This window comes from Mauremys reevesii, linkage group 13 (assembly GCF_016161935.1).
Source record: "Mauremys reevesii isolate NIE-2019 linkage group 13, ASM1616193v1, whole genome shotgun sequence".
Classification (NCBI taxonomy): Eukaryota; Metazoa; Chordata; order Testudines; family Geoemydidae; genus Mauremys; species Mauremys reevesii.
Window position 1 is genome coordinate 31,757,064 of NC_052635.1, and position 14,676 is coordinate 31,771,739.

At 41.2% G+C, this 14,676-nt stretch overlaps 1 protein-coding gene across 25 annotated transcripts in view; it reads right to left on the reverse strand.

Annotated features, from left to right (window-relative positions):
• Window positions 1-14,676, reverse strand: part of ZMYND8 (zinc finger MYND-type containing 8) — a 152,818-nt gene that overhangs the window by 43,271 nt on the left and 94,871 nt on the right. For all 25 annotated transcript variants that reach the window (XM_039498977.1, XM_039498982.1, XM_039498972.1 and 22 more), the window contains one exon: window positions 5,438-5,578. In XM_039498977.1, the coding sequence (XP_039354911.1) occupies window positions 5,438-5,578 (141 nt within the window). The remainder of the gene's footprint in view (window positions 1-5,437; window positions 5,579-14,676) is intronic.

The window sequence follows — 14,676 nt, forward strand, 5'->3', positions numbered from 1 at the left end:
GTCCACTTTTTAAAGGATGCCTTTTTGCCTCTCACTGCTCCTGTTACTTTGTTATTTAGCCATGGTGGCTCTTTTTTGGTTCTCTTACTATGTTTTTTAATTTGGGGTATACATTTAAGTGGAGCCTCTATTATGGTGTCTTTAAAAGTTTCCATGCAACTTGCAGGGATTTTACTTTTGGTGCTGTATCTTTTAATTTATGTTTCACTAACCTCCTCATTTTTGTGTAGTTTGCCTTTCTGAAATTAAATGCTACAGTGTTGGGCCACTGTGGCGTTTTTCCCGCCACAGGGATGTTAAATTTAATTATATTATGGTCACTATTGCCAAGCGGTCCAGCTATATTCAGCTCTTGGACCTGATCCTGTGCTCCACTTAGGACTAAATCAAGAATTGACTCTCCTCTTGTGGGTTCCAGGACTAGCTGCTCCAAGAAGCAATCATTTAAGGTGTCAAGAAACTTTATCTCTGCATCCCTTCCTGAGGTGATATGTTCCTAATCAAGATGGGGATAGTTGAAATCCCCCATTATTATTGATTTTTTTTATTTTAATAGCCTCTCAAATCTCCCTGAGCATTTCACAGTCACTTTCGACATCCTGGTCAGGTGGTCTGTAATATACCCCTACTGCTATGGATAATACACAGTATATAATTTATAGTTTTAGGAACAGTGAATTTTTAAAAGGGGACCATACCAATTATTCTGTGGCAAGAACTTCATTGCTAGCACTGGTATCTTAACATTTAATAATATTTTAAGAGAGATTCTACTGGTAAAGTGAACTAATGATAAAAGCAGCAAAGAGTCTTGTGGCACCTTATAGACTAACAGATGTTTGGGAGCATGAGCTTTCGTGGGTGAATGCGTCCGACGAAGTGGGTATTCACCCATGAAAGCTCATGCTCCCAAACGTCTGTTAGTCTATAAGGTGCCACAAGACTCTTTGCTGCTTTTACAGATCCAGACTAACACGGCTACCCCTCTGATACTGAACTAATGATGAGAGCATGGACAGCCCTAATGGGTTTAGCTACATAAAGAAATGGCACTTGATAGCCCATTAGTCTAAACAGGATCAGTGAGAGTTGAAAACACCAATCCAATTAAAAAAAATGATGTGAAACAGATTTTGTAAGGAACCAGACTAGATAACTCTACTTGAGCCAGACAAAGGCAGTAGCAACTTGACAATGAACCAAGTGGAGAATACTATTCAGATGACTGACATTGCGCCCCCCCGCTTGCTGGTTCTCAAATCAAACAGTTTGACTGTTATTAATATGCAAATCATTATCTTGAATCTCTTTCTAGGATTTCAGAAAAAGCTTTCCATTAAAATTCAGCAAGGAGACTTGCTTTCATAGTCATAAGTGGCAATTTCATGATATGGACTTGTCATTAATATAGAAGGAAGGGCAGCAACCTTTATTTATGCAGTAGCATAAAATCCCTCCTTGGCAGTTGTACTGGATTGCCCTACCTGTAAGGGGTTAAGCAGTTCAAATAACCTAGTTGGCACCTGACCAGAAGGAAGAATGAGGAAAGAAGATACTTTCAAATCGGGGGGGGGGGGGGGACAGGATTTGTTTGTGGCTATCTTTTGTTGTTCCCTCTCCGGACGGAGGGGGAAGTCAAGCAGGTACAATATCTCCTGAAATATACCTGGAATAATCCATCTAAAACCACAGAAACTGTAAGTAGGGCAAGGAAATGCATTAGGTTATCTTTTGTTTTGGCTTGTGAATTTTTCCTATGCTACAGATGTAGTTTCATTCCTGTTTTTGTAACTGTGAAGCTGAGCCCAGAGGGGAATCCTCTGTGTTTTTAATCTTTTATTACCCTGTAAAGTTACCTTCCATCCTGATTTTGCAGGTGTGGTTCTTTTACTGTTTTCTTTATAATAAAGTTCTTCTTTTAAGAACCTGATTGATTTCAGTGTCTTGAAGACAAAGGGTCTGGTGTGTGCTCACATTGCTATGGCAACTGGTTGGTATATTATTCTCAAGCCTCCCCAGGAAAGGGTGCAAAGGAGCTTGGGGGGATTTTGTGGGGGTGGGGTGGAGAGACAGAGATTCCAAGTGACCTGTCTCTAAACATTTTGTGTAAATCACTTAGTGGTGGCAGCAATACCAGTCCAAGGACAAGGAAAGGGATTTGTGTCTTAGAAAAGTTTTAACCTAAGCTGGTAAAATATAAGCTTAGGGGGTCTTTCATGAGGGTCCCCACATCTGTACCTCAGAGTTCAGAGGGGGTGGGGAACCCTGACAGGACCAAATAAATCTATGTTGCACACGCAGCACAAAAAGCAATAACGAAATAGTTAAAATATACTGAAAAATTCTAAAACTGTCTCTATTCCTTTGGTCAAAACAGCTTGGGTTTCTGGGTGTCCAGGGCATATTGCAATGCTTATCTCTTCTCTTTTTACATCTATTCTATCTTCCCACCAGTAACCGTTGCATTATGCCCAACAGAAAAGTGGACCCAAATCCACATCTGTTACAACTTCTAAATTTATATTTACGCTTTTACATAATTATTTTGACACAGAGAGAACAGAATAAGGATACGAGTGACCAAAATAGAGTACAATATACAGTTCCTGAAAAAATCATCATCTTCACCTAGTACATTTAACGTTTAACACACAAATCATTGCAAGAAATCTGAGTTTCTATTCAACAGTAATTCCCAAAGATGTGCTGAAGCAAAATCACATTTAGGAGACGTTGAACTTCTCCCAGAATAGATGTAAACTTGCTCTTGCCAAAACACATACACTTCTACCCCGATATAACATGAATTCGGATATAACGCGGTAAAGCAGTGCTTCGGGGGGGGGGGGGGTTTGCGCACTCCGGCAGATCAAAGCAAGTTCGATATAACGCAGTTTCACCTATAACCTGGTAAGATTTTTTGGCTCCTGAGGACAGCGTTATATCAGGGTAGAGGTGTATTACAGCCTCTCAGATATTGCCTCTATCCCTGAGCCACAGTGTCAGAGTTGCACTCAAGTGGAGGCTCTGGAGCTGGAACCATCCAGATGTAAGAAAGGGAAGCGATAGGTGTTCTCTGGGAGGATTCTTCAGCTTTGGAATTTAGTCACCCTCCCCTTAGTCAAAACAGCATTGGTTTCTGGGCCTCCAGGGTAAGCTGCAATGCCTATTTCTTGTCCTTGGCTTTTACACTGGTGAGGCTGGATTATGGAGGGACTCTGTTGGTAGACTTAAATTTTGCTGTGATAGAGGTATTACTTTTAAGAAGTGATCAAGGAAACATATTTGTTTGCATAACTCTGTAATTTAAAAGACTGCTGGGGTGTCCAGAGCTTTGAATGGATGCTCTTTTTCAGCTTTGGTAAAAATGTAAACAAGTCACCAAGTTCTACAGTATGCATATAAAAAAAAGTAAGTTTAATGCACTACACTGTATAGCTCCTTGGACAATTAACTTTCCTCTGTTTTTCCATTACTGTTCTGCAGCTAGAAAGAGTAATGCCCCAAGAACACCTTTAAGTAATCAATCACTTGACTAATCTTAAAATGTTCCAAGTACACCCAGACAGAAAGTTTCACTATGGTGTTACAGCTATGCCCCAGTACTGCACTGATTTATGGAATGCCGCTGCACTGTATGCAGGATCATGTAATGGATGACCAGAATGAAGGAGTTAAGTAACACATTACTACTATGGCGATTAATACTATTACACAATATGCACTAGTCATGGAATCAAAACAGCTCTACCCCTCCAAAATATCTGCTCATAAAGAGCTAAATTTTCAAGATGGCTCAGCTCTTATTTAGAAATCTACATGAATTTGGCAGATTTTCAAAGGAGTTCAGCACCCAGGAACTTTTGAAAATCGTACCTTAAATATATTAAAGAAAACTAATCACTAAAACTCTGCTGCAGTAACTTTACCCATAGACAAGTGACATTAGTTGGACATGACAAGATGTAAGTGCAGGCAAAGATTACATAAAGCAAGGTAAGACAAGAGACAGTAAGATAGGTATTTTCTTTCAGAGGTCTCTCCATCCCAACAAATAAAACAGAAGTCAAATCATTCAGATATTTCTATTAAACTCTTTTCATATAAAGAGGTCTCCCTGAAAAGAAATGGCCTCCCTATTTATCTCAGGACTAGTGTTATGCAGAAAAGAGTTAAATCAACAGCAGCAGAGCCTAGAGGCTAAGATCTTCATGCACAACGTTTTCAAGTGCTTCATCTTGAAATTTTCCAAACTTCCTGATAACTCCATTGCTAAAAGTTGATTGTAATGATGCCCATATTCCATGTTATCTATTTTCCTTCACTCTTCTGGAGATGCAACTTTCTGCTAATATTCAATGTATCCAACGTCTCCTCTTTTCTCCCTCAGACATACAATCTGTTAAAGGTAGTTCTCATTTTGATTCCAAGGATCTCTGCTCTGAGAACATCAATGTAGTTTTGCTCATCATTCCCCATCCTTGACTGCAGTATAACTTCAGCCAGCCTAGGAGTAGCTATAGTTGACTTATCTTCAATAGACTTCCTCTGACTAAGCAGAACATAGTGCTTAAAAAGGAAGAACTGCTACACGTCTCTCTGCATGAAACATATGAATTTCTGCTGTTCTCTTGCCTTTCATTCTATCATGTCAGAGAGAATCCCTATTCTCACAATGCTTCAAACAAGGCAATATGACCTAATGAGTCACATCAGAAGACTACTGTATTCAGGATGGAATGTAATCCATATCTGGCACAGTTGATGCTATCATGAGAAGTCCATCCATTGTTTTCACTCTTGGCAAAACTGACATTTTAACAAAGGCACATTTCCCTAACTCTGAAGAGGTAACTGATGTTTCAGATAAAAACCTTCGGACAACTATGTTAAAACATCAATCAGAAAACACTGTCAGATTTAAAATTCCATCTGTATCAACATGAACTACAGGCAGCCAAGCATTTCATTTAAAACTCCCTACATAACTCTTAACCTCACCATCTGGCTTAAATAATTTACCACACTCCAGCTATTGACTCTCACCTTTAGCACACACTCTATTCCACTATTACAGAAACTATTTCTTATGGTTAATTGTCTGTTTGGCTGGAGTACACTGTAGTTACAATAAACAGATCCACTACTGTAGAAGAGAAGCTGAGCACTGACAGCCTTGGCACTAAGGGTTCATTTAGCCTTCTGAGAGTCCAGCTAAATATCATCTACTAACTATTACCTTTCATCAGTAAGAAAAAAGTTTAATTTCCAGCTTTACAAAAAATATAGCATAGCTCTGCTGATGAAACAATGGTGACATGTGCTTCAGTACTGTTAATTTAAATCCACATACATGCAATTTGCTACTCTCTCACATCCATTCCACTGTAATTTACATTATTATAACAGAATCAGACTTTCAAAAGTTAGAACTAACCAAGGTTAAGGTTCAGAATGCTTCCTGGAGTGGAAGTTCTTTCTTGTTTAGCAGCAATAGGTGTTGAGGCTTGAGGAGAGAAAGGTTTTGGGCTGCCTGATAAGCTCCCTGTTTGGCCCGTCCTTGCTGGTGCTGGAGAAGCTGAAAAAGTATAGAATTGGTAAAGAAATATTTAAAAACAAAATGAGCCAAAATAAAGCAAGGGGTGGTGAAGTGGCTTTTCATTTCAACTAACATAAGTAGGGGCAGGGAGAAGCTTTTAACAGCTGCCAGTGCAAGTTACAGTTTGGTTAAAGCTACAACAACCCTTTCATTTAGCTTATTAAATAAGAAATCCTAAAATAAATCATTTACTTGTGATTCAGTTCCATTAAATCAAATAATTATTTTGGCTCTGATAAACTCTGATGCAAGTTATTAGGTGTTTCTAGAGATCAAGATTTTGTGTATTTTAGATATTAATAAGATCTTGACAAACTGAATTGGCACCTAATTTTATTTTATTTAGAAGCAAGCATAAAAAGATGCCTATTCTAGGCTCTAGGAGCATTAAAGGTGAATTAAAAGCACAATTCCCAACAAAAGCAGCACTGCGGTAGTAGATCAATTCCCCTAACACAAGGTAACAAGACATTCCCATATATCTCTGGAGTATTTGGAATTGCATGCTCTGAGAAGGCTTCATTCTATCTGTGAATTAAATGTTTCAAAACCCACCACTTTTGGGGGATAGGGAGATAGGGTGGGGAAGGAAGCATATATAGGACATTACTTAGGAGACTCAATATTCTCAATGAGAGATGTTTGATTAAATCTCTGCTTAATGCTTTGAAAATACACCACTTACACACACTATTGAATATTAATAAGGGTGTAGTTCATAGCTCTTCCTTAAGAAATATAGAGCATCCTGATATTCCTAAAAGGCAGCAAACTGGGAGAGAATGTATGTTAAGGTACAATCATGTTTATTTAATACTTTGTTATGCAATGACCATAATTAGACATACATTTAGTATTTCAGACATATTTCTAAGTTATTTTATCCCTGTATCATAACTATAAAGGGAAGGGAACAGCCCCCCTGTGTACAATACTATAAAATCCCTCCTGGCCAGAGACACCAAAATCCTTTTACCTGTAAAGGGTTAAGAAGCTCAGGTCACTTGGCTGACACCTCACCCAAAGGACCAATAAGGGGACAAGATACTTTCAAATCTTGGTGGGGGAAAGGCTTTTGTTTGTGTGGTCTTTGTTTTGGGGTTGTTCGCTCTTAGGACTAAGAGGGACAGGACATCAATCCATGCTCTCCAAATCTTTCTGAACAAGTCTCTCATATTTCAAACTTGTAAGTAACAGCCAGGCAAGGCGTGTTAGTTTTACCATTGTTTTCTCAACTTGTAAATGTTCCTTTTTGCTAAGAGGATTTACCTCGGTTTGCTGTAACTTTGAACCTAAGGCTAGAGGGGGTTCCTCTGGGCTCTATGAATCTGATTACCCTGTAAAGTTATTTTCAATCCTAATTTTACAGAGATGATTTTTACCTTTCTTTCTTTAATTAAAAGCCTTCTTTTTAAGAATCTGATTGATTTTTCCTTGTTTTAAGATCCAAGGGGATTGGATCTGGACTCACCAGGAATTGGTGGGGGAAAGAAGGGAGGATGGTTAAATTCTCCTTGTGTTAAGATCCAAGGGGTTGGATCGGTGTTCATCAGGAACTTGGTGAAGAAGTCTCTCAAGACTATCCACAGAAGGGAGCTAGTATTTGGGAGTGGTGGCAGCAAAACCAGATCTAAGCTGGTAATTCAGTTTAGGAGTTCACATGCAGATCCTCATATCTGTACTCTAAAGTCCAGAGTGGGGAAGGAACCTTGACACCCTGTCACTCCATTACATCAAATATCCATGGCAAACAGCGATATCCCTCTAAGGGCGTTCAAATGGGAACATTCTGTGTTATGGCCTTCAAGCAGATCACCTGATTATTTTTTTTAATCACAGAAACAAGTCATTTAAATTTTAATCAAAACTTTTATTTTCAAAAATAAGACAGCAACAAAGTTTAAGAATGTGGTAAATATTACAGAAATTAATGTTTATAACATGGAACAGGGAAAAATGTAGCCAAAAAAAGGGAACTAAGTAAATTAGTCAACTGTTGTCAGGTCAAACCTAGCTTTTCTATGTGCTGCAATGATGGACAAGTAGAGCGTGGGGAAAAGGAAGACATTAATTCCAGGAAATGTATTTGTAAAAGTCAAGAAGCACATGATGATGTCTGCCTGTCATCTCTATTTCTGATTAAGTGACTCTGATCTGACTCTCCATGATAAGATCCACTTCCTTCCCAAGAAATAATAATATGGCACAATTAAAAGAATCCATGGTGGATAAAAATCAACGATTTAAAAAAAAATCTAATTTTTTTATATCAGATTTTTTTTATAAAATGTGTTTTGAGGAACGAATTGATCTAAAGATAGTTTTAATTAAGATACATTATAGTTCAACGATATCTCATCATGCAATAGAGATTATAAATTCTAATTCTACAGTATGAGACAATATATTCATGTAACGTTTAAGAAAAGTTTTGTAAATGAGTTCCAATAGTTCATGGATTATGGACCCAATCTTATGGGGTTCCACAGGCTTCTGTATAGATTATTTAGGTTAATCTTTCTATCTACCCAATGGGATTCAGTACTCAGTCTAGAAGATACCATCAGAGATGCTTAGTTTTGAAGTTCTCAAACTGTGGATGTATGTCTCCAAAGGTAACATGCTTGTTAAGAACAAAAATGTTTTAAAATAAATAAATAATAATATATAGGGGTGAGAAATAACAGACCTCAACTCTATTGTCCCTCTGCAAATTTGTGTACACAGAGTCAATCCCTTTCAAAAAGTCCAATGAATACAAGATTGGTGGAGGAAGAATAGATCTGGACAAGGAGAAGAAGTTTGGAGATAAATGTGAGACGTGAGGGACATATGCTTGTTTTGTTAAAATATTATATGTTTGCTGTTGACGAAAAAAATCCAGAATACTTAACGTTGTTGTTTTAGTTAAATAAAACAATTTAATGTCTGTTTGGTGATGTTCTCCTCCTAATATAGCATGGATTAGCCTTCTCTCAGAAGTAAGCAGCCACATTGCCAGAATTTTGGAGAACACCCTTGGGGCAGAGGAGAGACCAAAGGGAAGCACTCAGTATTGGAAATGATCCTGGCCTATAATGAATTATAGATATTTCCTGTCCAAAGAGAGTGTATGAAAATAGGCATCTTGTAGGTCAAGAGCCAAAAACCAATCCTCCTTCTCCTGTGAAGAAATTACAGCTGCCAGAGTCACCATCCTGAACTTCTCAGGTTTTACAAACTTGTTTGGAAATATTAGTTCTAAGATCAGTCTCCACACTCTTTCCTTCTTTGCTCTAAGGAAATACTACAAGTAAAACCCCTTACACCCAAGTGAGGGGGAGAGACCAACTCTATTGTGCCTAACTGGAGGAGTGTTCACCTCCTGCTTTAATACAAGCTCAAGAAGGGAACTGAAGTGTTGGAATGACAGCCTGATGTTATGTCCTCTATGACCTACTTATCTGTAGTACTCCACCCACTTCCAGGCATGTTGGAAATGGGAAAGGAGGTCCATAAAGGTGGTGGACAAATGGGTGCAGCTGTAAAATCAGAGGTGCAGAAGGATTCAAACTCTTAACCTGCCTGTCAAAACTGCTGCTTAGGAGACGGTTTGATGGTTGTGGAGAGTGGGACGTATGTTATTTATTTATTTATTTGGGTGGGAGGGGGTTGAATGGATCTATGGAATTCAGAGAACTGAGCAGGGTGATGCCACCCTGGAGGTCGTTGCTGACCGTAGAATATCCAAAGCTTGTGTTGTAAATCTCTGACCTCTATGAGTGGAATCTGAAGAGGGTCAGCTACTCTCTTTATGAGGTCTTAAAATTGCTGAAAACTGCCAGCCTTGGAAGATGGTGTGTTTGAGGATGAAATGGGTGTTTGAGGTGGCCCATGTATCTGCCCTGGCTTCCTGTTCCTAAAACGTCTCCTCCTCTGGGTGTAGGGGAAGTGAAGGGTCGGGATGGTTGGGGAGGAGAGAACTGAACAAGCCTAGTTTCCCCACGAGATGGTACCGGTGGAGAACTGTTGTTAGTAAACAGTCCAGGAATCCCCGTATGGCCACTGGGGTGGGTGGCATGCAGGGTTGGTTCCACCATCCTTGATGACAGTCACAATCTTTCCTGTGACTGTCAAAGAATGGGTTACTGACAGGATATGATGGGGAGCCCTAGACTGAAATAGAAGAGACTGATTGGAAGTCTCCATCCTACTCAACATTGTCTAATGCAGGAGCCTCCATAGAAAAGGTTGGCGAGTTTTGTGGTCTCTCCCTTGAGCTCCAGGGCTTTCCAGCTCTAGCGGCACCGGAGGATGAGTCCTTTGACTCAACGGTACCAAACCGAGAGGTAGAGTCTTCAGAGGCTGTAAATCTTGTAGGGGAGCTGGGCTTTTTCAGAACAGGCTCCTTCAGATGCAAGATGTCCCTCTGGGTGCTCCACTTTAGGTGATTATGCACCCTGCGCCTCTAGTCGGAGAATTTTGACAGCAGTACCTGGTCAGGCCACGCATGCGCTCTCCCGTCTCACTCCTGTGTCAGCAGTTGATTAGTGCTGCAAGGCCAGCCCCCTCTCAGTTCCCTCCCTACCGCAGAGTACAGATGAAAAACTCCAAAGTAGGGGAAGGAGGGAGAGTAGTGGAGCACCCACAGAGACAACCATCTCGAAGAACTTCAGTTACTGCACAAGGTGAGTAACAGTCTCCTCTTCTTTTGGGTGCTACACTTAAGATGACTGTAGAGCAGTGCCCCTCAGTGGAAGGAGAGGTTCAGAATTAATTCTGTACAGAAGAGAAGACAGTACGTCCCAGTCTTGCATCAGATGCTGAGACCTGATCAATGATGTAGTTTTGAATGAATGTATGTGATAATGTCCAAGTAGCTGCATTGCATATGTCAGTAATAGGCCCGTCGTGTAAGAAGGCAACCAATGTGGTTATAGATCTGCGGAGTGTGTTCGGACCTGTGAGGGGGGTTGCAGTGACATCATGTTGTCGGTAACAGAGCTGGATGCAATCTGAAATCCATCTGGAAAATCTCTGATAGCGATGGGTTTGCCTTTAGACTGTTCCATGGTGGAGAGGAACAATTTAGGAGTTTTCCTGAGCAATTTGGTCCATTTGAAATAAAATTCTAGCACCCTTCTTACGTCTAATGTGTGGAAAATCGCTTTTTGTCTGTCCTTGTGAGGTTTAGGGAAGAATGTAGGAAGATGGATAGGCTGGTTGATGTGGAAATAAGAAGGTACCTTAGGCAAAAATTTGGAGTGAGGTCTGACAGTGACATTATTTTTGAGGAAAACTGTACACGGTGGTCCAGCCATCAGAGCACCAATTTCTCCCATGCATCTCGCAGACAGGATAGTAAATAGGAAGGACACTTTCATGGAAAGATGTAGAAGGGAACATGTGGCCAGGGGTTCGAATGGTGCAGTTGTGAGAGATTGAAGCAGTAAAGTCAGGTCTCACGGTGCCACAGGGACTCTGGGTTCAGGCTGTGCACTCCCTGGAGGAACCTTTTGGTAATTGGGTGAGCAAAGACTGAAATGCCGTCCACTTTCTAGTGGAATGTTGTAATGGCTGCCAGATGCACCTGCAGCGAACTCACTGAAAGGTTGCATTTCTTAAGGTAGAGCACGTAGTCCAGGACCAGTGGTATAGTTGAGGTGGTGGTGTCGATTTGTTTGTTTAGGCACCACATGTGGAATCTCTTCCATTTATGTAGGTTCGTAGCCTGTGTAGTGAGCCTCCTCCTGTTTAGCAGGATGTCTTTAACGTTGTCAGAACAAGTTATCTCCTCACCCTGGAACCATCGAGGAGCCAGGTTGTGAGGTGGAACAACTCCAGGTTTGGATGCAGAGTCTGGCCCATGTCTTGAGAGAGGAGATCTGGAAGAAGCATGAGGAGATGCGGGGGGCATGAGGACATCTGTTTCAGGTATGGTTACCACCATGTTTGTCTGGGCCATGCTGGTGCTATCAGGATGACTTTGGCTTGATCGATTCTGATCTTGTGCAGGATCCTGGACAGCAAGGGGGTGGGAGGGAAGGCATAAAGAAGGGGTGCGTCCCAGGGAATGAAGAATGCATCACCAATCCCAGACCTGCTCTGGAGCAAAAAGCTGTGCATTTGCTGTTCTTTTTCATGGTGAATAGGTCTAACGTGGGGAACCCCCACTGGTGGAATATGCTTTGGATCACATTGGTATTGAGCTCCCACTCGTGATTGTTCGAGAACCTCTGGCTTAGGGCATTGTCCGTGACATTCGGAGACCCCGGTAGATATGTAGCTGATATGGTGATGTTGTGATGTATACACCATGTCCACAGTTTTATGGCCTCCTTGCATAGGGAGAGTGACCTCGCTCCTCCCTGTTTATGTGGAACATGCAGGCTACATTGGCATGCTTAGAAGTTTGCTGAAGTTGTGCTTGCGTGGTGTGACCATCATCTTGAGCCAACCCTGAAAGCAGCGCATGTGCAGCTTGGCGTGTTTTACATATGTGGTCACTGCCATGTGACCTAGTAGCTGGAGACAGGTCCTGTGCACCGAAGTACTGATGACGTTCATTAGAACTTCCTGAGATCAAGGATAGGTCTCCATCCTCCAGATTTCTTTTGTGTTAAAAAATAAAGGGAATAGAAACCCTTCCCTCTGTGATGTACCAGAACTGGCCCCCAGTTGTAGGAGATGCTCCACTTCCTGTCTCAGGATAGGCTTGTGAGAGGGGTCCCTGAAGAGGGACAGGGAGGGAGGGTGGGTAGATGGGATGGAGAGGAACTGGACAGCGTAGCCAGTCCTGATGATTTCCAGAATCCATCTGTCGGAAGTGATGGTTCACCAGGTTGGATAGAATGGCATCAGGCGGTTGGTGAAAGGATGGTTGGTGGGATGTAATGTTGGCAGCAATAGATGGGTGAGGTCTGACAAGCCCTCAACCAAACCTTCAAATCTGCTGTTTGGATGTTGATTGTTGAGAGATGGTGCATTGGGAGGAGTTTGGGCCACATTTGGTTATAGACTCATAGACTTTAAGGTCAGAAGGGACCATTATGATCATCTAGTCTGATCTCCTGCACAACGCAGGCCACAGAATCTCACCCATCCACTTCTATAACAAACCCCTAGCCTATGTCTGAGTTACTGAAGTCCCCAAATTGCGGTTTGAAGACCTCAAGCTGCAGAGAATCCTCCAGCAAGTGACCCGTGCCCCATGCTGCAGAGGAAGGCGAAAAACCTCCAGGGCCTCTGCCAATCTGTCCTGGAGGAAAATTCCTTCCCGACCCCAAATATGGCGATCAGCTAAACCCTGAGCATGTGGGCAAGACTCACCAGCCAGCACCCAGGAAAGAATTCTCTGTAGTAACTCAGATCCCAACCCATCTAACATCCCATTACAGACCACTGGACATACTTACCTGCTGATAATCAAAGATCAATTGCCAAATTAATTGCCAAAATTAGGCTATCCCATCATACCATCCCCTCCATAAATTTATCAAGCTTAGTCTTAAAGCCAGATATGTCTTTTGCCCCTACTACTCCTCTTGGAAGGCTGTTCCAGAACTTCACTCCTCTAATGGTTAGAAACCTTCGTCTAATTTCAAGTCTAAACTTTCTAGTGTCCAGTTTATATCCATTTGTTCTTGTGTCCACATTGTTACTAAGCTTAAATAATTCCTCTCCCTCCCTAATATTAATCCCTCTGATATATTTATAAAGAGCAATCATATCCCCCCTCAACCTTCTTTTGGTTAGGCTAAACAAGCCAAGCTCTTTCAGTCTCCTTTCATAAGACAGGTTTTCCATTCCTCGGATCATCCTAGTAGCCCATCTCTGAACCTGTTCCAGTTTGAATTCATCCTTCTTAAACATGGGAGACCAGAACTGCACACAGCATTCCAGATGAGGTCTCACCAGTGCCTTATATAACGGTACTAACACCTCCTTATCTTTGCTGGAAATTCCTCGCCTGATGCATCCTAAAACCGCATTAGCTTTTTTAATGGCCATATCACATTGGCGGCTCATAGTCATCCTGTGATCAACCAATAATCTGAGGTCCTTCTCCTCCTCTGTTACTTCCAACTGATGCGTCCCCAATTTATAACTAAAATTCTTGTTATTAATCCCTAAATGCATGACCTTGCACTTTTCACTATTAAATTTCATTCTATTACTATTACTCCAGTTTACAAGGTCATCCAGATCTTCCTGTATGATATCCCGGTCCTTCTCTGTGTTAGCAATACCTCCCAGCTTTGTGTCATCCGCAAACTTTATTAGCACATTCCCGCTTTTTGTGCCAAGGTCAGTAATAAAAAGGTTAAATAAAATTGGTCCCAAAACTGATCCCTGAGGAACTCCACTAGTAACCTCCTTCCAGCCTGACAGTTCACCTTTCAGTATGACCCGTTGTAGTCTCCCCTTTAACCAGTTCCTTATCCACCTTTCAATTTTCATATTTATCCCCATCTTTTCCAATTTAGCTAATAATTCCCCATGTGGAACCGTGTCAAATGCCTTACTGAAATCGAGGTAAATTAGATCCACTGCATTTCCTTTGTCTAAAAAATCTGTTACTTTCTCAACGAAGGAGATCAGGTTGGTTTGGCACGATCTACCTTTTGTGAAACCACGTTGTATTTTGTCCCAATGACCATTGACCTCAATGTCCTTAACTACCCTCTCCTTCAAAAAATTTTCCAAGACCTTACATACTACAGATGTCAAACTAACAGGCCTATAGTTACTCGGATCACTTTTTTTTCCTTTCTTAAAAATAGGAACTATGTTAGCAATTCTCCAGTCGTACGGTACAACCCCTGAGTTTACCGATTCATTAAAAATTCTTGCTAATGGGCTTGCAATTTCATGTGCCAGTTCCTTTAATATTCTTGGATGAAGATTATCTGGGCCCTCCGATTTAGTCCCATTAAGCTGTTCGAGTTTGGCTTCTACCTCGGATGTGGTAATATCTACCTTCATATCCTCATTCCCAATTGTCATCCTTCCATTATCCCTAAGCTCCTCATTAGCCTTATTAAAGACCGAGGCAAAGTATTTATTTAGATATTGGGCCATGCCTAGATTATCTTTAA